At 42.9% G+C, this 22341-nt stretch overlaps 2 protein-coding genes across 4 annotated transcripts in view; both read right to left on the bottom strand.

The window, feature by feature from the left end:
* Window positions 1–3389, bottom strand: part of COPG2 (COPI coat complex subunit gamma 2) — a 158405-nt gene extending 155016 nt beyond the window's left edge. The window contains exons 1-3 of the mRNA XM_031013057.3: window positions 3287–3389; window positions 2137–2189; window positions 1505–1585 (exon numbers count right to left, since the gene is read on the bottom strand). Of these exons, the coding sequence (XP_030868917.1) occupies window positions 1505–1585; window positions 2137–2189; window positions 3287–3323 (171 nt within the window). The 5' untranslated portion in view covers window positions 3324–3389. The remainder of the gene's footprint in view (window positions 1–1504; window positions 1586–2136; window positions 2190–3286) is intronic.
* TSGA13 (testis specific 13) lies at window positions 3301–22020 on the bottom strand. Of its 3 annotated transcripts, none has more exons than XM_031013059.2 (9): window positions 21419–22020; window positions 21064–21163; window positions 19808–19980; window positions 18203–18281; window positions 15565–15636; window positions 13776–13988; window positions 7370–7512; window positions 6316–6443; window positions 3301–3838 (listed from the first exon to the last, which is right to left on the bottom strand). In XM_031013059.2, exons 3-9 carry the CDS (start codon window positions 19828–19830, stop codon window positions 3669–3671), a joined length of 828 nt encoding a protein of 275 aa, XP_030868919.2. In that variant the 5' UTR covers window positions 19831–19980; window positions 21064–21163; window positions 21419–22020; the 3' UTR covers window positions 3301–3668. The 3 variants fall into 3 exon arrangements, with proteins under 3 accessions (XP_030868919.2, XP_055248259.1, XP_055248258.1); XM_055392284.2 differs by lacking the exon at window positions 21419–22020 and adding an exon at window positions 20882–20928 and having other exon boundaries at window positions 3582–3838; window positions 6331–6443; window positions 21064–21131; XM_055392283.2 differs by lacking the exon at window positions 21419–22020 and adding an exon at window positions 20882–20928 and having other exon boundaries at window positions 3582–3838; window positions 21064–21130.
* Between the last annotated feature and the right edge of the window lie 321 nt (window positions 22021–22341).

The raw sequence follows: 22341 nt of genomic DNA on the forward strand, positions 1-22341 counted from the left end.
AAACCACCTGAGGTATATGGTATATATGTATGTTTTGTGTGTCCGTCTGTATGTGTATAGACATATATAGTCAGCCCTCCATAACCATGAGTTCTGAATCTGTGGATTCAACCAGGCTCGGATTGAAAATATTCAAGGAAAAAAAAACTGTGTTTGTACTGAACACGTACAGATGGTTTTTTGTCATTATTCCCTAAACAATACAGCACAACTATTTACGCAGCACTAACATTGCATCAGGTATTGTAATCTAGAGATTATAGTCTAGGTATTATAATCACAGAGACGACTTATATATGGGAGGATATGTGTAGGTTATATGCAAATACTACACCATTTGTATGAGGGACTCGAGCATCTATGGACTTTAGTATCCAATGGAGGTCCTGGAACCAATTCCCCACTGATACTGAGGGAATATGAATCCATGAAACAAAATCATATTTTCTAAGGCCCTAGACATTTCATGAGTTTTTTTTAAGTCTGGGGCAAAAAAAAAAAAGAAAAAGAAAAGGAAAATTAATAACAATAGCAGGAAGCAGAATCTACATTTCATGAGTGCAAATATTTTTGCTGGTTTGTCTGCTATATCCCCAACACCTAAAACAGTGCAGAGCACACAGCAGCTACGCAATAAATATTTGCTGAATGACGGAAGGAAAACTATTCCTGAATGCTTACTGTATGTTCAGTACTATTCTCAGTGCTTTACACTAATTATCTCATTTAGTCATTACAACTCTGTAACAGGTATTATCATAATCCCCACGTACAGAAAAGGACATCAAGGCACATAAAATGGTTAAGCTACTGCCCAGAATTATTCTGCTAGTAATGGTAGGATAGGGATAATAAATATTAAATCTGAATATTAACAATCAAAGCTTTGAAACATCATTATTACACACACAAAAAAGAAAATATCTGGAATTTGCCTGATCTTGCACTGTATTTTCAGAAAAACATGAAGATCTCCAAATACATGTAAACAACATGTTCTGACTAGTACTCATTAAATTGAAACCAAAGGATTTATTGAGAATCTACTATGCGCATCACTGGTTTAGGATCTCATGAATAAAAAGGAAGTACAGGTTAAACATCTCTAATCTCAAAATCCAAAATCTGAAATGCTCCAAAATCAGAAACTTTTTGAGTGCCAATATAACACTCAGTGGAGACACTCATCAGAGCATTCTGGATTTCAGATACTCAGATTAGCAATAGTCAGTGAGTATGTATTCTGCAAATATTCCAAAATCCAAAAAAATCTGAAATCCAAAACACTTCTGGTTCCGAGCATTGCAAAGAAGGTATACTCAACCTGTATACGTCATAGTCCTCGTACTCAAGTTTTACATATTATTTTGTTAACCAAACGTTGTATATGTTAAAATTAAGTGAAATTAAAATAAATAAATATACTTTCCAGAAAGTATTTCACTGAATCTTCAGTATTTCTATTCCAGGACACACTTATCTGAGGAAAATAAAAATAATATACCTGGTTCAGTAAGTAAAGAATCTTTGTAAGAATATGCAAACATCTTCTTGGATTGATTGGAGTTTCATTGAATATACGAGCCTACGAAAAAACATAAAAAACATTGCTACTTTTCTACCTTTTCTATCACAGATTATAGCAAATCAACTTTAATACAGACTATTTTTAATCACGGTATCCAAAGAACATTGTCTATAGTTCTCAATTTACTAAGGTATCTGATAAATTATTACATGTGGCCTTGATTTTCCATCCTATACTTTCTAACTCATTCCCTTAGGTTGACTACTTCAACTTTATGGGCTATACCAGTTAAATAAGGATCACAATACTTATCTATATCATACTAACACAATGAGATTAATACAGATAACTGATTTCAATAACCTTGCACTAAACACCTGTTCTTACATTTAAAATTCCCAACCTGTGACAGTCTTCATGTCTTTGCATTTCTGTAAGCTCCAAATTCTCCTGTGACAAGTAACCCCTCTTTCTTTTCCCTCAAATCTATATTCCCTAAACTCTGTTACGTTTCTTGTTTTGGATGTCGTGATCACAGTAGCCCAGGGATTCTCTGCCCACCACTCTAAAACAGAATAGAAAGGGCACAAGATACTTCCCAGTCATACCTCCTGTAAAACAGCACTCTTCTCCAGATGCTGGAAAGGATTGGAGCCACTACCTATTTATAAAACAAACAAAAAAAATGTCCTGAATAGCTGTTCTACACAAACTTATATACTTTCCAGAGAAGGGTACTGAATGCTTGGGAAGTGAACACTTGGATGGCACAGTGATAATCATGGCTAATACGCATACGAACTGAATGAAATCATTTTGATCCCGGCTCTATCACTGCCATACTCGAAGAGCTGAGACTTCTCTTTTGCAGCAACCCTCTCCAAAATGAGTGTCTTCTTTCCCTGCCCTCTTTTTCCATGAATGTTAAAAATGTGTCATTTCCACAACAACGAAGATTAATGAGATTGTAGTAGGGTGCTTTTGATTTCCTTAGGTAAGCACTATTTTATGTGTTTCTAACACTTAAGGAGAGGCAGAAACGAAGTTTCCCAGAGAATCATGCAGGCGTAAAGGTGCAAGAGGCCATGGAGGTTGACTAACCCAACCCCCTCTCACACTGTGGGAGATGCTGCCAAACACTGAGAATTTTTTTCTTTTTGAGGATGCTTGGCATCTTCCCCATTTGCTCTGGACCAAAGACGGGCATCAAGACGCAGGTCACTTCTGGACGCCTGAGCACTCAACGAGCTGTGTCCCACGGGACAGTCTTGCCCCCGGGGACCCGGACAGAGCCGGTGCCCCCAGGAAAACGATAAGGTACCAGGCACCTGAACGTTCCTCCACACACACCCTGTGCCGTCGACCCCAGCCCCGGGAACAGGGTGCTCCCACTCGGGGTCCGACCCTACCAGCACCCCTGGACGCGGAGACGCGCGCACGCCCTCGGCCCCCGCCGGAGGCCCGCGCGCAGGGGCGGAGGCGGCTCGGAGGGACTGCGCCGCAAGAGGGGCGGGAACGGGGCGCGCGCGGGCGCCGGGGCGGGAGCGCGCGGCCCGAAGGGAGGCTCCGGCGCCCGGGGGAGGGGCTACGGGCAGGCCCCCGGCGGCCGCGAGGAGAGGGGAGGGGCCGGCTCCAGCTCCGGCCCCCTGGAACGGCGGCGCCCACGCCCCCAGCCCCGCCGGCCTGAAAGCAGGTGGCGGCGGGCGGGGGAAGGGGCGTCCCGCGGCTGAGGATGGGCCTCGGAAGCCCCGCGCGTACCAGACTCCTCGTCCTTCTTGTCGAATTTTTTAATCATCTTGGACGACTTCCCAGCGCCCAGACCCACCGCAACCGTCCCAGGCGCCGCAGCCGGCGAGCGGAAGAGGCTGCAGGAAGGCCGGCCCCGCGCTCTCACGCCGGTTGGGCCGCCGCGCCGTCACTCGGGGCCAAGGCCCGCCCTCCCCGGCCGCCCTCGGCCCCCGGGACGGAGTCACGCCCCCTCCTCCTCTCGCGGCCCGCCGGAGGCTTCGGCTCGACCCTCCCGGCTTGCGACCCGGGAGCCCACGGCCGCAGCAGCAGGAATGTGGCTTTATTTGGGTGGCGACTTCTGCGGACCCCTCAGTCTCAGGAGAGCGAGGCGGGAGGACTGAGGGGTCTGTGTTCACCCGATGACCGTGGCCTTTTTGATAATCCACTGCGGGGCCCTCCCGTTGCGGAAGGCGCTCTCCCCGGGCGCGGTTCTGGTGGGCATGTCTTCCAAGAGCGATGCGAGTGTCAGTGGTTCCCGAATCACTTTGGAAATCGGCCTTTCACTCGCTGACTTCTTGGAAGCTACGACAAAGCACAGGCACCCTGGTGAATGTGGCTTTTCAGAAGTACTCGAAGGATGCTTAATGTGAGACGTAAAGGAGACCCACTTGGAGGGACCAGAGGCTGGTCTTTAGAGGGTAGATTTTGGACCGTGTAATACCATTCCCAACCTATTTTATAATTTTTGGATTCCTTCATTTCATCAAAACCCAGTGGAAAACTCATTGCCAGTTTAGAGTCTGCCTTGTTCAAGCCTATTTCTTTCAATGATTCCATCTGAAACCATATTGACACTTAAGAAACTCACTAAATTAACGTGCATTCCTTCCTAACTCATGTTCCTCTTTTTCTCAGAGTGTATGCTGGCTTTCTGTTCTCTTGTCTAAGAGTGTGGCTAAGAAACTTTGTCTGCCTTTGGCTTCACTGGCATAACTTGTTTAGAAATGTAAATTGGGTCTATACTCAACAGGATCGTGCCCCTGCAAAATTAGAGAAATTCTAACCTAGATTACATTCTACATCCTAGAGAAATTCTTTCCCTGAAATACAGATTTAAGATGAACTGTTGATATCCTACATATGGTATCATTTAAGATTTAACTCCGACTTGACTAAATGTACTATTAACTACTATGTTTGCTTTATATGGCTTGTAAAGGTCAAGTCATACTTTGTAGGTGGAGTTTTCCTTGAAGGAAATAGAAGTCTGCACTCATTTATTCTGGGGGTGAAAATAAACAGGCTTTGGGGAAGGAAACATCCTCTTCCTCTTCCTTGGCCCAAGGGTATTGGGAACCTAGGCAGAGACAGTGTAGATAATAGGCCCAGAGGTTCTCAAGATGGGTAATGCCCTGGAGACCTGCTGAGAAGTAGAAGGACCTGAGTTCAGATTTGGGGCTGACCGTAAGACTAGCCCCTTGTAAAGCAAGATCGATCATTCTCTGCTGTTCTTCAGCTTTTCTGTATATCTATGAAGTTTTGTTTAATACCACAGGTTGTTTTTAGCTGTGCAGTATTTACGGAGTTAAGAGCATCAGTAGGTGGAAATGGGATGGGGTGTGGTGGCAAATAGGTATAGCAGGAGCAGAGAAGCCTGAAGAAGCCAGTTAAGGGATGGTATAATATGACCCCAGGCCTCCGGTATCAGGACTATTTGGACTGAGGATGGCTGGCAGACGGGTTGAGCAATCACTGCAATGGCTTTGTGGGACAGGCAAGGATACCTTAGGGAGTCTCAGGAATTGTTTGAGGAGAGAAACCCAGTAGGAGAAATGGACCTTATCTTAAAACCATGAGCTGGTGAAGTCTGAGGACCCACCAATTATATATATCTAATACACAAATGTGTACTCAGTGCCCTGAAATTCTTCATTGGGTCCAAACTGCCTACTGGATAAAACCCAAACCTTTATTTAAATAATATTTAAGGCATTGTGGTATTTTTGATTTGTTGTTATTGTTGTTTGTTTGTTTTTCAGACAGGGTCTCACTCTGTTACCCAGGCTGGAGTGCAATGGCATAATCACAGCTAACTGCAACCTTCAACTCCTAGGTTCAAGCAATCCTCCTTCCTCAAGCCCCCCAAGTAGCTCAGACTACAGGTGCATGCCGCCACACCCTGTTAAATTTTTTTAAATTATTTTTTGTAGAGACAGGATCTCACTATGTTGCCCAGGCTAGTGTCAAGCCCCTGGCCTCCAGCAATCCTCCTGCCCCAGCCTCCCAAACTGCTAGGATTACAGACACACCCAGCCTGTCAAGGCCTTTTATGATCTGTTTCATCTCTTTCACATATTGAAAGTGATATTGTTGGTGCTTGGTAAGTGTCAAACACTTAGTAGGAACCCTTGAAATACTGTTAAATAAATGATAATATGTGAGGAGGATTCTCATTGTACCCTCTGCCATACAACCTTATTCCAAGCCCCTTCTACCCCATTCCCTACCCCAATCCCAGAGACTTTTGTACCTCTAAGACTCACAGACTTATCCTTTGGCCCTTTTAGAGCAGTTTTTTCTCAAAGTATAATATGCATACCACTGGGTGGTTCTAGGTGGTAACATAGATAAACATTTTAAAATTTCATTGTTATAAATTTGATTTAAGTGTTTCAGAAAAGCATATAATTTGTACATCAAAACCGTGATATCAATGATATAGTATTAATTAGGACAAGATTTTTTAAAAATCCTTTTAAAAAATGCTAAGTAAATTAACAGCAAATAATACATCAATATGGCAAAAACTATTAAAGTGCTGGGTGATATAGCTTAGTAAACACTGCTAGAGCTTTCTTGAAATTTGAGGATTTAAACAGGGTCCAGAGCTTTGCACTTTTTGAGCCTCTATTTGTTGTTAACTTCCATGCTATAGGGAAAAATAGTCTCCAGGACTACCACGAGAGAAGCCAGTTTGCCACATCTATAATCCTCATGGATTATATCTCCAGCCCAAATCTCAGTCCAGTAAGCCTTTGCTTTGAAAGAGAGGAGCTTACCATCTTTCCTCATACCTCTCTCATGGACTGGAGCAAAGGTGAGCTGAGGGTACATTTTCTTCTGTGTCCTCAAAGCGTAGACTTTTGAATACTTCCCTTCGCTCTTGAAATCATTGTCAGTGGAAAACCTTAACAGAGAAAGTTCTTTGTTTAGTACATCCTAGGGCAGGGGGATTCATGGAACCATTCACTTTATTTTATTTTATTTTATTTTATGTATTTATTTTGAGACACAAGTCTTGTTCTGTCACCCAAGCTGGAGTGCAGTGGCATGATCTTGGTTCACTGCAACCTCTGCCTCCCAGGTTCAAGCGATTCTCCTGCCTCAGCCTCCCAAGTAGCTGGGATTACAGGCACTTGCCACCACGCCTGGCTAATTTTTGTATTTTTAGTAGAGACGGTTTTCACCATGTTGGCCAGGCTGGTCTCGAACTCCTGAGCTCAAGTGATCTGCCCACCTTGGCCTCCCGAAGTGCTGGGATTACAGGCATGAGACACCGCACCCGGCCCCACCATTCACTTTAAAGTTGGCTACATTCTCAGAGAAGACAAGACAATGATAGGAGGCTGTTGATTGGTGCCAAGTAGGAATATTGTTCCATGACAAGGGATGCTTCTGAACTTAATACTGTAAACCTTTGGAGGAACTCCAGAATCTCTTCTGTCCTCTCTAAACTACAGATAGGCTGCTCTTGTAAGTAGTTTCACATAAAACCTCTTTTGTCTAATGTGTTCTCATAGCACATGGTTCCTGTGATATAGCGCCTAACTTGTACTGAGGGTACTTTTTTTTTTTTTCCTGTTTCTTCAAAGCACAGACCTTGGAATATTTCCCCTCAATCTTGAAACCATTGCCAGTGCAAAACCTTAGTTTTGCATGACTGTTTCTCTTTGATTCATGTATCAATGAGGTTAGGGTCATGTAGGGAAAGTCGTGTCTTACTATCTTTGTACGACCAAAGAGTATGTCATTAAATTGTATGGCAAAGAACCAGAAACATGAATAGGGAAAAGATAGGAAAGAAAGCAAGTACAAGAAGAAGCAAGATTTCACCTAAACCATCGTTCTCGCTTGGATGTGGGATCGTCCGACAGTATCAAAGGGAAGATTGGTTTCAGCTTAGATCTTAACTTTTTTTTCTGAGGCATGCGGGGCAGCCAGAGGTTCTCAGTGGGTTTGTGCTGATGATGACTTTCCTGTAGGGAAACGAGGGAAGAAGAGTGAGGGAGTAAGCTGAGTCCCTTGGGATTTTAAGTTTGGACCAAGTTCCTGGACTAAGTTCCAATTCCCCTACAATGATGCAACAAAACCTGTCAGAGGGGGAAGTGGGAACTCAGAAACCAGAATCAGAGGAAGCTGTTCCCTGGGAGGGAAAACACTCTTTTCATTGCCAGATTACTTGTCCAAAACCTGTTCAGTTTCCTAAGTAATTGATTAAATTTGCCTACTGGCCCTTGGAAGTGAATGGCAGAGAAAGTTACCCAGTTTGGGGAAGGATTCAACCAGTGAAGTCCTTGGGAAAGTAAGCATTTGGCAATAAATTGGGAAATAGATCCATGGGACTTTACCTTCCTTTCTTGGAGATGGCTGCCTCATCCACATTCCATTCTCCTTAATGAGAAGGCCATGGAATGGAATGTTGTGAAGTAATAATTATACCATTACAAAAGGTCATAGAATCAAAGTCTTTCAGAAGGAATCTTAAGTCATCCAGTCTGTTTGTCTGACCCTCCTAGTCCCTCCATAATCTCACTATCAAGTGCTCAATCTTTCTTTACCTAAAAAAAAAAAAAGATTTCACCTTTGATCAGCCAATAGATATCTCCCTGTAACTTTTACCCTATAGTCCAGAAGGAACAAATCTAGTCCTTCTTCCATAGAGTCCTTAAACATTTTGAAGGAATTCATCACATTCCTCCTAAGCTCTGTCTCTTCCAGGCTAAACATTGCCAATGTCTTGAACTTTTTTTCATATGACATGGCGTTGGGTTCCTTTTTCTTTTTTAAATCTCATTTGAGAAAGCTACAGTTCATATTCTAACTAATGTGTGGCAATCTGAAATGAAAACAATATGCCAGGTGTAGTAACTCCATGGCATATCCCCTGGCCCCATGGAAGTGTCTATTCAAAAGTCAACCAGGTACGGTGGCTGATGCCTGTAATCCCAGCGCTTTGGGAGGCCAAAGTGATGGATCATTTGAGGTCAGGAGTTCGAGACCAGCCTGACCAACATGGTGAAACCCCGTCTCTACTAAAAATACAAAAAAATTAGCTGGGCGTGGTGGCGCGTGCCTATATTCCCAGCTACTTGGGAGACTGAGGCAGGAGAATCGCTTGAACCTGGGAGTCAGAGGTTGCAGTGAGCCGAGATCACACCACTGCATTCCAGCTTGGGCAACAGAGTGAGACTCCATCTCAGTAAAACAACAACAACAACAACAAAAAGTCATCAATTCTGAGAACCTTCTTCTTTTCTTCTTTTTTTTTCTTTTGAGATAGAGTCTCGCTCTGTCACCCAGACCTGGAGTGCTATGGTGTGATCTCAGCTCACTGCAACATCTGCCTCCTGCATTCTAGTGGTTCTCCTGCCTCAGCCTCCCGAGTAGCTAGGATTACAGGTGCGTGTCACCACGCCCAGCTAATTTTTGTATTTTAGTAGAAACGGGGTTTCACCATGTTGGCCAGACTGGTCTCGAACTCCTGACCTCGTGATCCACCCGCCTTGGCCTCCCAAAGCTCTGGGATTACAGGCATGAGCCACCGTGCCCAGCAGAGCCTTCTTAACTACACTATCTAACATTGCCACTCACATCCATCACATTCCATCTCCTTATCCTACTTTGTCATGGCATTTATCACATTACATTATCTGTGTGATCATTTGTTTATGGTCTAAGTCACTAGAATTAAGCTTCATTAGAGCAAAGACTGGGTCTTAGTCATTAATATATCCCTAGCACCCGTAATAGTGGCTGGCACATAGTAGATGTTCAATAAATATTTGTTGAATGAATAAATGACCAAACTAATTAATTAACATATTGAGCTTTTGCTATCAGAATCTTAAAGACTTTTTGTCTTTAATACTTGCTGCTTCTGAACCATGTCTTTTCAATTCTGAATTTATTCTCTTTAAGCTCTTGTATTAGGATGGTGCAAAAGTAATTGCAGTTTTGCAATTATAATGGCAAAAACTGCACTTACTTTTGCGTCAACCTAATAATTTTAAGGGAAAGAAATCCATTTGAGTTATCTTAAATAATAGGTGTTTTACTGTAAGAGCACATGTGCCTAATAACTAAGATATAGATAACTATCCAGCCATAAGAAAAGCAAAACCCTAGGAGAGCTGGACCTCATATCAGAAAAACAGTAATTGAAAAGTTATTTGGAATCCAAGACAGCACTAGTGAAGGACCACTGTCTTAATGCAAACATATCACTCACATGTTTCTCCTACTTTCTTCCTATCTGCTTCCTTCTTCTCCCTCTACCTTGTTCACTCCTCACCTTTACTCCATAAATATGTGTGTGTATATATATATTTATATATATGGGTTTTTTTCTACCTATAGCTTCTGCTTATTTACTTCTACTTCCTACTTCCCTGTAACTTCAGCCTTCCCATACTCTACTTCATGGCCTCTTCACTACCTTTCTTCCTCATGGTTTGAGTCTTTTTTTTTTTTTTCGTCGGGGGGAAGGGGATGGAATCTCACTCTGTTGCCTGGGCTGGACTGCAGTGGCACAGTCTCCACTCACTGCAACCTCCACCTCCCAAGTTCAAGCAATTCTCCTGTGTTAGCCTCCCGAGTAGCTAGCACTACAGGCATGTGCCACCACGCCCAGCTAATTTTTTGTATTTTTAGTAGATACAGGGTTTCACCACGTTAGCCAGGATGGTCTCAATCTCCTGACCTCGTGATCTGCCCGCCTCGGCCTCCCAAAGTGCTGGGCTTACAGGCGTGAGCCACCGCGCCAGGCCGGTTTGAGTCTTCTAGCCTTACTCTATGTGTCCTTTTAGCTTTCATTCCTACTGCTTCAATCTTTTCATTTCTCAATTCAGAGACCTGGAAACAAGAATCTGATTAGCTCAGGGATTCTGGGTGTTGGTAGTTTGGTTGGTTTTTGTTTTGATTTGTTTTTTGTTTGTTTTGGTTTTAGGGTACCAATCCACATCACAGGTCACTACCCAGCCCATGAATTTTGCTTTGTTGGGTCTGATATCCTCCTCTGGTCTCAACTAGGAGTGGGGACACGGTCCTGTTGTACAAAATAGAATTTCTCAGGATATTCCCTTACTCAGGAGACTGTGGTAGGGTCAGTTTCACTTAGAAGGGGCTGTTAGTATGACAATCACTGTAATAGATATATCTAGTACATTCCACAACTTGCCTACTAGAACTCACAGTCTTTTTGGACGCATGCCTGGGCATAACAAAGAATGCTTTTCTTGTATATGATTCTAGGTTTACAAAAGATTATCACATTTGTCCAGCAAGGGAAGGAAAGGATGCTGCATGAATATTAAAGAGGCATTGTAGATATCACACGTTTCAATCTTCTTGGGCTTGTTCCAGTCCGATAGCCCCATAAAATTACCATGGTGCCAGTCTTTGAGCCTTAACTCTATCCATTAGTACAATTTAACTGGTACCACAATTTGCTCATCAATATGATTAGATTCTGCACCTGAACTGGAGGGTTCACAAAGTGTGCAGGCTGTTGGAAGAAAGCTCTTCCCACACCCAGTTTACATGATAGCTTTGTATTTCCTTCTGCACATTAAGCAGGGCAATCCTGGCCTGGCATTTATCCCTTTCTCAATGTGTGGTCCACCCACTGCCATGAGAAACTACCAGTGAGCTTACCTTCAAAGGGCACAAATTCTGAGACCCAAGAGACCACATGCAGTAAATTCATTAACTCCTTTGTTAGTACATGCCATTGGATATTAGCATTTTATCTTCCACTTGAAGGAGAATCTCTCACTGTCATCCATCTAGCAACTATGGAAACACTAACTCCAAATTCACCACATTTTATTATAAGGGTCTCACTTGGGTAATCCCATGCCCAGCATAAAATTTCTACTAGAATCCTTTGTTTGCACTTTCACTTAACTCATTTATTTAATTTGTTCTTGTTAGATTAGACCCGCTCTTGAGGCTATCATGACCTTTTTTAGATTTTGATTCTTTTTTTTTTTTTGAGACTGAGTCTCCCTCTGTCGCCCAGGCTGGAGTGCAGTGGCGCGATCTCGGCTCACTGTGAGCTCCGCCTCCCACGTTCACACCATTTTCCTGCCTCAGCCTCCGGAGTAGCTGGGACTACAGGCGCCCGCTACCACGCCCGGCTAATTTTTTGTATTTTTAGTAGAGACGGGGTTTCACCGGGTTAGCCAGGATGGTCTCAATCTCCTGACCTCGTGATCCACCTGCCTCGGCCTCTCAAAGTGCTGGGATTACAGGCGTGAGCCACCGCTCCCGGCCAGATTTTGATTCTTAAATATCTCATAATTAAATTTTCTCTACTTCCTCCGCTAATGATTTAGTTCAAGTCTTCAGTATCTCTCACCTTGACTATTTTAGTAACATTATAACTTATCTTTCTGGGTTTTGTCTCTTCCACAACTACTAATGCACCTTTCTTCAACCTCCAAAACAGTCTTCCTAAAATGCAAATTTGATTACATCCTTTTGTCTCCTGCCATTTACTCTATTTGCTTTTTCTTTTTTTGAGATAAGAGTCTCGCCCTGTTGCCCATGCTGGAATGCAGTAGCGCTATCTTGGCTCACTGCAACCTCCCCCTCCCAGGTTCAAGCGATTCTCCTCCCTCAGCCTCCTGAGTAGCTGGGACTACAGGCATGCACCACCACGCATGGCTAATTTTTGTATTTTTAGGAGAGATGGGGTTTCACCATGTTGGCCAAGCTGGTGTCAAACTCCTTATCTCAAGTGATCTGCCCGCCTCAGCCTCCCAAAGTGCTGGGATTACAGGCGTGAGCCACCGCGCCTAGCCCTGCCATTTACTCTCTTACATCTTCCTGAATGCACCTCATTTTCCCATGTCTTCATGCTTTTGCTCTTTCCTCTGATTTGATATTTTCCTGTTCTTTTGTCATGGGTCACTTCCCTACTCACTCCCTTTTTCCCAACAGAAATACTGTATTCTACATTACTTCTGTATTTTGTATATTCTTCTATTACTTTAACATACCTCATTTATTGATCTTTCTCCTATTAGATTCCAAGTTCCTTTAAGACAGAAACTGTCCTGTAATCATCTTTATATTCTGGTTTTTAGCTTACTGTATCCTCAGCAATTGCTTGTTGAATGGAATTTGAATTTCTTTAGTCTATAAAGGAGTTTCAAAGGTTTGGCTACTGTGTAGGCCAGGCGCGGTGGCTCACGCCTGTAATCCCAGCACTTTGGGAGGCCAAGGCGGGTGGATCACAAGGTCAGAAGATCGAGACCATCCTGGCTAACACGGTGAAACCCCGTCTCTACTAAAAAATACAAAAAATTAGCCGGGCGTGGTGGCGGGCACCTGTAGTCCCAGCTGCTCGGGAGGCTGAGGCAGGATAATGGCGTGAACCCGGGAGGCGAAGCTTGCAGTGAGCCGAGATCGTGCCACTGCACTCCAGCCTGAGCGACAGAACGAGACTCCATCTCAAAAAAAAAAAAAAAAAAAAAAAGGTTTGGCTACTGTGATGGCAAATTCCCTCTTCTGAAACTGGAAAGTAATGTGTACTAAAGCATCATTCTTTACTCCTTTCCCATTTAGATATTCATCCGTGTTTTTATTCCTCATTTCCTGACTCATCTTTTACTACTTTATTCTCAACTAGAAAGTCAGTGGCTAGTCTACCCTTTGTTAGTTACAAGTTAAATATCTTTGGCCAAAGAAGAACACTTTCCAATGAAGACCCCATTTTCTCCCTGCAATGAAGTTTCAGCACAAGCTTATTGAATTCTGATTCCCAGGTTCTCCAGATGCTGTTTTGTGAAGCATAGGATCAGGAATAAGAAGGAAGAGATAGACCAAGTGCAGTGGCTCACACCTATAATCCCAGCACTTTGGGAGGCCGAGGCTGGAGAATCACTTGAGGCCATGAGTTCGAGACTAGCCTGGGCAACATAGTGAGACCCCCGTCTCTACCAAAATAATAAAAAAAGTTTAGTCGGGCATGGTGGTGCACACCTGTAGCCCCAGCTACTCAGAAGGCTGAGATGGGAAGATTGTTTGAGCCCAAGAGGTCGAGGCTGCAGTGAGCCATGATTGTGCCACTGCAGTCCAGCCTGGGTAACAGAGTGAGACCCTATCTCAAATAAACAAACAAAAAAATTAAGAGGTTTTCTGAGCACTATTCTCCATGTTAAGTTAACTTCCTTCTCAATGCTAACTCCTAATTCTTCAGGGTTCACATTTTGGGTGCCAGGAGACTTCTGCTTACCATGACCTTGAGCAGTAACTCCTTGGAAAAATATTTTGATGCACTCTCCTTGTCTTGCTGGGTGATTGAGCAGGGAGGTGGGTTGTTGGTCATAATCAGTAATGTCTTATCCTGGTCATACTGTGTTACTTTTAACATGAAGCTGGTGGTTTTCCTGTTTTGAGCCAGGAATTTCTGCAGGGCAGTGGCCTTCAAAGGCTTATAGTACTGGGCCTGAACAGACAGAAAGATTTCCAGAGAGAAAAAGAGATTAGGCCAAGAGCAGGTTAACAAATTGGTTGGCTAATACTTAGCCTCTGTGGGGTAAGCACAGAAGCTGGACAGACTTGCTGCAAAATCTGTAGGGTTTTTTGGTTTTGTTTTTGTTGTTTTTGAGACGGAGTCTCACTCTGGTGCCCAGGCTGGAGCACAGTGGCATGATCATGACTCACTGCAACCTAGACCTCCCGGGCTCAAGTGATTCTCCCACCTTGGCCTCCTAAGTAGCTGGGATTACAGGCACATGCCACCCTGTCCAGCTGATTTTTGTGGGTTTTTCTGTTTTTGTTTTGTAGAGATGGAGTTTTGCCATGTTGCCCAGGCTGGTTTCAAACTCCTGGGCTCAAGCAATGCACCCGTCTCAGCCTCCCAAAGTATGGAGATTACAGAAGTGAGTTATCACACACAGCCCTAAAATGTGTTTATCAGAAACTGTCTGAAGCTCTCAGTCCCTCTCTTCCCTTGGGGCATTCCCCTGGAAATACACTAAGGGGCTGGGGCAATGTGATGGAAAGGTTTCCATGGTAAAAGGAGTCAGGTAACTTAATTCTTCCAATATAATGGGACAAGCAGAGAAGTTTCTACATGGCTAAACCTAATTGGCCTTGTCTCTACAACTCTCTCTAAGGTACGGGGGAAAGCTACCAGGGACCAAATCTTGCTGAAGGAATTCTTCAGAAGTTGGCACAGCCAAGTGCAACACCTTCCCATATTTACATCTTCCACGTAATGTTCCATATTTACGTCAACATTTCTCAGGCACAACCACATTGACATGCACTCACAAGCACAATGTTAAAAAAGGAAAAGCAGGCCAGGTGCGGTGGCTCACGCCTGTAATCCCAGCACTTTGGGAGGCCGAGGCGGGTGGATCACGAGGTCAGGAGATTGAGACCATCCTGGCTAACACGGTGAAACCCCGTCTCTACTAAATATACAAAAAATTATCCAGGCGTAGTGGCGGGCGCCTATATTCCCAGCTACTCGGGAGGCTGAGGCAGGAGAATAGCATGAACCCAGGGGGCAGAGCTTGCAGTGAGCTGAGATCGCACCACTGCACTCCAGCCTGGGCAACAGAGCGAGACTCCATCTCAGAAAAAAAAAAAAAAAAGTAAAAGCAGCCACAAAAGATAGCATGTCACTTAAGGTGTGGGTGAGGAAGGGACAGTCCCACTAAATTTGCCTTTCTCTCAATAGGAGAAAGGCAGAGGGTTGGGGGGAAGGAAGTGAAAGGGAGAAAATGGATTACAAATATATTTTTTTCCTGATCATAAATGTTTCCTCAACTTAAAAAAAATCAGCTGTGGGGACCCACTTTCTTCCCAGTTCTCATCTCCCACTTTGCCACCCCAATCCTCAGCACTGCCTCTGGCATCATAACCTAGAGGCAGCTCTGCCTGCCTGTCCTAAGAGTACACACAGTCACGGAAGCTGGGGACACTTGGAGGCATTAGGGACACTTGCAGTGAGCATCTGCACCACTGCTGAAACTTCCTCTTAGAGATCTTGGGGGAATGCTTTTTCTACCTACCAAATTTGGATGGACTGTGTAATGCCGAAGGTTCTGTAGAACAAATTTTGATTGCCCGACTGCATCAAAAATCTAAAGAGGATAATCAAAGTTAGTGGTTTGAAGTTGCACCTATCCTAAACAGTATTCCATTCCTTACCTCACCTTAGTCTCACTGGAGAACTGGTCTCTAACTTACACTAAGTAAGTTAGAGAAGTACAGTGTGCTTCAGATTTTGTACTCTAGGTTTCTGGAACAAGGGCCCCAGCAAGGAGACCTGGATTCTAAGACCTCTTGACCGTGACACTTGTCAGTGGAAATGGGGCCAGCCTTATGAAATGTCAGGGAAGGCCGTTAGGAGGGGAAGTAGACAAGGGCAGCATCAGTTCAGATTGCGACAAATCTTTCCAAGGAGTCACTTCTTTCTTATGCCTTTTCCATAGCTATAGGAGTGAAATGAGGTGAAAATCAACATGCAGGACAAATCTTTAAGGAGAAAAGCAAGTTTCAAAAGGGCATTAACCTAAAAGTTGTGGGTGCAAGGGAGCCCTAGGGTCAACTCTGCCAATTGAGCTGGGAGCCGACCTACTCACAGAGAAAGGAAGAAGAGCAGTGCATGTTGCAATTTTGAACATCTCTGCAGTATGAGATTCTTCCAGAAATGTTGCAAAAAATAATTGAATTTTGGTAACACTTGTGTCTACCACTTTGCTTTATTTTTATTTTTATTTTTTTTTGCTGGTGGGTAGTCCTGGATGTTAGTGGATTATTTGAGTGTCATATCTGATAGTAGAGGAGCTGAGCCTTTTCCATTCCCTTTCTGCTGACCTAGTGTTCTTGCTTCTCCTCTTGCATAGCCCTGCCTAAGGATGAATCAAGGAGATAGGAACACAAGGAGATAAAAGCTCTGAATTATCTTCTTCTGGCTTGGCATAGTCCGAAATTGGAAAAAAAGAAGAGTGCATCATTATCCTGTGTTCGGATCAGCATTTCTTTTTTCTTTTCTTTTTTTCTTTTTTCTTTTAAATACAGGGTCTCACTGTGTCCCCCAGGCTGGAGGGCATTGGTGCAATCATAGGTCCCTGTAACCTTGAACTCCTGGGCTCAAGTGATCTTCCCTCCTCAGCCTCCCGAGTACCTGGGTCTACAGGCATGTGCCACCATGCCCAGCTATTATTATTATTTATTAATTTTTCTTTTTTTTGCTACTGAGTCTCGCTCTGTTGCCCAGGCTGAAGTGCAATGGCATGATCTTGGCTCACTGCAACCTCTGCCTCCCGGGTTCAAGCAATTCTCCTGCCTCAGCCTCCTGAGTAGCTGGGATTACAGGCTCCCACCACCGCGCCCGGCTAATTTTTGTATTTTTAGTAGAGATGGGGTTTCGCCGTATTGGCCAGGCTGGTTTTGAACTCCTGACCTCCAGTGATCCGCCCGCCTTGGCCTCCCAAAGTGCTGGGATTACAGGCGTGAGCTACCATGCCTGGCCTATTTTTTATTTTTTGTAGAGATGAGGGTCTCACTGTGTTGACTTCTTGGGCTCAAGTGATCCTCCTACCTTGGCCTCCCAAAGTGCTGGGATTACAGGTATGAGCCACCACGCCCAGCCTGGCTCAGCATTTCTAAAGATTGCTATACCTCCCCCATCAGGAGGCAGTATGCTAAGGTGGGTGCCTTACCCACCTTACAGAGGAAAGGCAACATGCACTGAAAAGTTAATAAAGCAAGAGAGCTAATGGAGAAGAGGGAAGCAGTCAGAATGGGACAGAACTACGAGTTAAGAGGAGGCCCTGCTATGCTCCAGGAAGAAAAGGCCAGAAGTTGGCAATTCATGGCAGTTGGAGAAGGAGCAGGAAGAAGCATAGCAAAGCCACTCCACAAATTCCTTTAGAGAGGGTGGGATGAACTATGAGATGGTGGAATGGATCCAAAGACTCAATCATTTAATTTTTACCACCTTATGGAAAACTAAAGTTCATTTGTTGAAAACAGAAATACGAAAAACCTGCTTCACAACTATGAAATGTATGACATATTTAGAATCATAGAAGTTAGGAAAAACTTATTTGGGAGAAAGATATGAAGACGTTTTCTCTTACAGGTTTTTTTAAAAAAAAATAATTTTAGGGGGAAATTCCCTGGTGAAAATGTTTTTACTCCTGAAGTTTTTTGAAGTATTGCATATCTGTTCCAAATTAGTCTCTAGCAGTTGACTAAACCCACAAGATTGTCCAAATTGGAATGTGTTTTTAGTTTTGTTATGTTGAATTTCACTATCTGTGGCTGATTAAATTAAAGTTGGCCTGGAAAATTCACTTGAATGTGGTAAACATGGGAAAACAACCAAGATACCCAGTGGAGTTTTGCTACAAGAGGTAGTTGTAAAGTCTGCGTAAGTTAGGGTTTGACACGCTCTTACTCCCTAAGATAGGTTTCTGCTTCCTGGGTTTTATGTCCTGATTTGTTGCTGATGTGTCCTGTTCCTTCTTTTTCTGTGCTCTATTTCTCTTCAATAACATTTGACAAGTTAACCTTGTTTTCCATATACATTTTTACTCCTTTTTGCTTTTCAGTAGGGAAGTTTGTGATATCCAGCTTATTAAGTACACTAAGCAGCTCCAAAGAAAAATTAAACATTGAACACTTACTAACACTCCTTACCTCTTTGCTATTGACAACCATTCCTTTCTCACGTTTAGCTGAGCTATTTTCTGAAGTCTTTGATTTGCCATTTTGAAACCTGAAAAAGAGGCAGAACATCTGGTTGCACTTTCTGGCTCAGAGGCCTGGACTTCTGCATATTGTCAGTCTCCCTCAACAAAGTTTGGAAGCCTAACTCAGACAAGTCCAATTTAGGTGATCACATCAGTAATTGACTAAGTAGCAAAAAAATCAGACTCATTATCCAGCCTGCATGCTAGGGAAAAGCAAGACTTCAGTTTGGAGAGTTAAACAAGCGGGACCTTTGGATGACTCAGTGACATCCATTGAGTTGGTTTCTTCTAAAATAAGGATTTTAGACCATTCACAGAAGTGCTCTAACAACTGCTTAAGGAAATTATTTTGGGAAGTTAGATCCTCACAATACCCTTAAAAACCTCCTACTATTTTGAATACTTACCTGCCTATTCTTCTTCCACATGGAAATTGCCCTGTTTTTGCCAGTGATTGGCCAATGATTAGCCAATGAATCTGTGAGAAGGAATATAGTTAATAGAACCTCACAACTAAGTTTCCAATTCTTGTTGACCTTGCTTGGATTACTGGCTCTCATGTCTTCCTAACCACATCTCTGAAGACTTCTCTTCTTAGAACTAGGGTAGTAAAAATAATCAACAATGGCAAATATTTCTGTACTCTACTCTCTTACCCTCACCCTAATACCAATTCTCTTTGCAGAAAATAGGGTGAAGCAGCTTCTATTCTTTGCTATTCTTTTTAAACCCATTTGCTGCCAGAACATAATGTAAAATGCTCCTCAGTAAGATTTGGTTAATGATTAAGATAAATGGCCTGCTTCTTCCTTGGAGATAGTTCCATTGGGGGGTTAAATTATCTCAAAGTAAGAAGAATTATGCAACTATCTCAACTAGACCTCTCTCCTTTAAAAATGAGGATAGCAGAATAAGGACCACAGTAAAAGTAGAAATAGCCACGCTATGTAGTTTGTAGGTCAACTGGCTACAGCGTGCTACAAATAATCCCCAAATCCATGATTCAATCCCATTCAAGCATAGCTACCTTCCATCTGTTGCTGGCCACCAGTTGCACCATTAACTCAGGTCAGAGGTCTTAAAAACGGTCCCAATAGAGTAGGTGACCCATGATGGAGAGACCAAAATTCATCCCAACTTAACATCTTAAAGTTTGTGCCCTTTCATTAAGTTATCTAATAATTAGTAATACAGTATAATATTTATTGTAGCACTTTTCAAAATGATTCTTTGATACCTAAAAGGAAGCACAGAATCCCGGATACTCTTCTTCAGGGCCAATTTAAGGCATAGAACTATATGAAAAGCGCTTCTTTAGCCCAACAGCGTCCATCTGGAACAAGCTGGTGCTTTCTTTTTGACAAAAGCTCCTCTAGTTGTTGCATGAAATACAGACCAAGATCTGGTTTTTGATCCAGGGACAATCAGTCAATTAAAATATGTTTAATGAGAGTCTACTCTGTGACCAGCACCATTCAACGTGCTGTGGGCTATGCAGTAAGTTAATATAAAGTGGTATTTATAACTTAGTTGGGCAAACAAGACTACATACTTGGTTTGTCTCTTTTGGCTCATTGCTGTTGACTGCTAGTTGGCCAACCCAAGGCAGGTATTCACCCAAGGCCAAATTCAGGTCTCTGAATAGTCCACGTGCTGCAGGGGTTCAATTCAATCCAAATATTCTTTCCTTAGCACACAGTGTGTACTCACGCCCCATGCTTGAGCCTGTATGGGAAACAAGAAAAGACTGATAGGTGCTATTGTAGATGTAGAAAATGCACAAGACATGATGATGCTTGCTCTTAGAAGTTAAGTTTATTTCACAAACGGGGGAGGTGGGAGAAAGCGATTATCCAATGTAAAACAATAGTGACAAATACATGCTAATATATTAGGTAAGTCACTTTATCTCTTGGGGTCTCAATTTCCTTATCTGCAAAACGGAAAGTATTAACTAAATGATTTAAAGGTGACATTCTAATTCCATGATAGTGATGAGATTTAACTATAAAAAGATCTGAAATAAAATTAATTCACATATGTCCATAGAAGGCTAAAGGTGGAGAAGCAGCCATCTTTCAATTTTCTTCTCCTGTCAACAAAGCCATGCTCATTCATAGATTAGGCCTGAGAAGCTGGGAAAAGTGTGTGTATATATTGGGAATGGGAGGATTGCTATACTTTTTGATATAGACAATTAGAAATGGAAGATACAAGCTGATAAGGTAGAACCAACCATTTAGAGAAAAGAAAGGTCAGTGAGCCTTGGGATGTTTCCTAAAGGATGTGGAGCTTGAGCAGAACCTCTCAGGATGGTGTATGAAGTAGTCTCATTGGAAGATTATTTGTCGTTGTTAAGTAGGAAGAAATAAAAGCAGGTAGGTAGAATGGAGTCACATTATAGGGGCCTTGACAATTAAGTAGAACTTTGAAAAGACCTACATCAGCCCAAATTCCTATGAAGCCCACAGGTTTAGTGGAAAGCCCATAGACAAGGGTTTATGTCTAACTTGATTGTCTAGACAAACCCTAAAGATGATTTCTAGAGTTTATGACAAGACTGAGCTAAACCCTTAAAGTTCCCTTCTAGGGAAATAGAGTAATAAGCGTTTCACCCTTTTCTCACCTTTAATTTTTCTGGAATTGTAAGTCCAGTTCATGTATATGGTGAAACTAAAATAAAAATGAGCTGTCAAATTGGGCAGTATAAGTCTTGGGTTGCTAGTCTGCAGGCCAGGCTGAAAAACAAATCACACAAACACTAAAACTACATTCAAAATAAGAATGTAAAAACCTGGTGTACACTACCTTTAAGAACATCAGGAAATCATAGTTTGGTGAAGAAGGCAAAATCTTTGGCATGGGAACTTTCCATTTTGAAAATATCGTAATTATTCTTTTCTGGATTCTGGAGGAGACAGAGGGAGTTTGTGATGAACAGGCAATCTAGAATGCTGAGGTGTTCTGTGTTGGAGGCAGAGAATGAAAATGCCAAAACTTAAAGGCATATTTAAACAAAATCTGCCAATCTCTTATTTTGCCAGCCTATGACTTCTCTACACACACACACACACCTTCACCATCTCTTAATCTACCTCTACCTAAGCCAATGTTTTCACTGCATTCTTCAAATACAGTGAGCATTTTTTCTTATTCCCCATACTTAAAATGCTGTCCCCAGTCTCTTCAGCCATTTGAATCTTCTCCTTCTCCTTCTCCTTCTCCTTCTTCTGACGGAGCCTCACACTGTCACAAGGCTGGAGTGCAGTGGCACAGTCTCAGTTCACTGCAACCTCTGTCTCCCTGGTTCAAGTGATTTTCCTACCTCAGCCTCCAGAGTAGCTGGGACTACAGGCGCCTGCCACTATGCCCAGCTAATTTTTGTATTTTTAGTAGAGACGGGGTTTCACCATGTTGGCCAGGATGGTCTCGATCTCTTGACCTTGTGATCCACCCACCTCAGCCTCCCAAAGTGCTGGGATTACAGGCGTGAGCCACCATGCCCAGCCCTGAATCTTCTTTCTTTATGTTACTACTCAGGTCATTCCTTTAAAGAGAAGATTTTCTAGATTAATGCAATCCCAAACTCTAGACTATAGTCACTGGGTTTTGTGCATGTCATTGTATAGTGTCTTGTAGTTCTGTTTTCACTTTTCTCATGTGCGGGTCTTGTCTGCCTCTTAAGCTGTGAGTCCCTTAAAAGTGGAAATGTAAATTTTAAACATATTTGTGCCCCCCTCCCAGTGCTTTGTATCTTATGCATTCAAAACTAGTGTTTGCTTATTTCAATATATTTGCTGAACATTTATGACATATTAGACACTCTCCTAGGTGATGAGAACAAAGCATAAATCAGATGTAATTCTTGAGCTCCTTTAGGAGCTCACAGTTTAGCCAGGAAGAGAGACAAAGAAACGGTTGATTGCAACAGAGTAGAATGCCAAATTAGATCTAAATTTAGGGTACTATGGAAGCAATGAGGAAGGGGAATTAACCCATACTGAGAAGAGACTGGGAGAGATTTGGAACTACCGCCTAAACTGAGCTGGGGAAGATGAGTGTGAATTAACCAGGTGATGAGAGAAC

Source organism: Gorilla gorilla, chromosome 6 (assembly GCF_029281585.2).
Source record: "Gorilla gorilla gorilla isolate KB3781 chromosome 6, NHGRI_mGorGor1-v2.1_pri, whole genome shotgun sequence".
Lineage (NCBI taxonomy): Eukaryota > Metazoa > Chordata > Mammalia > Primates > Hominidae > Gorilla > Gorilla gorilla.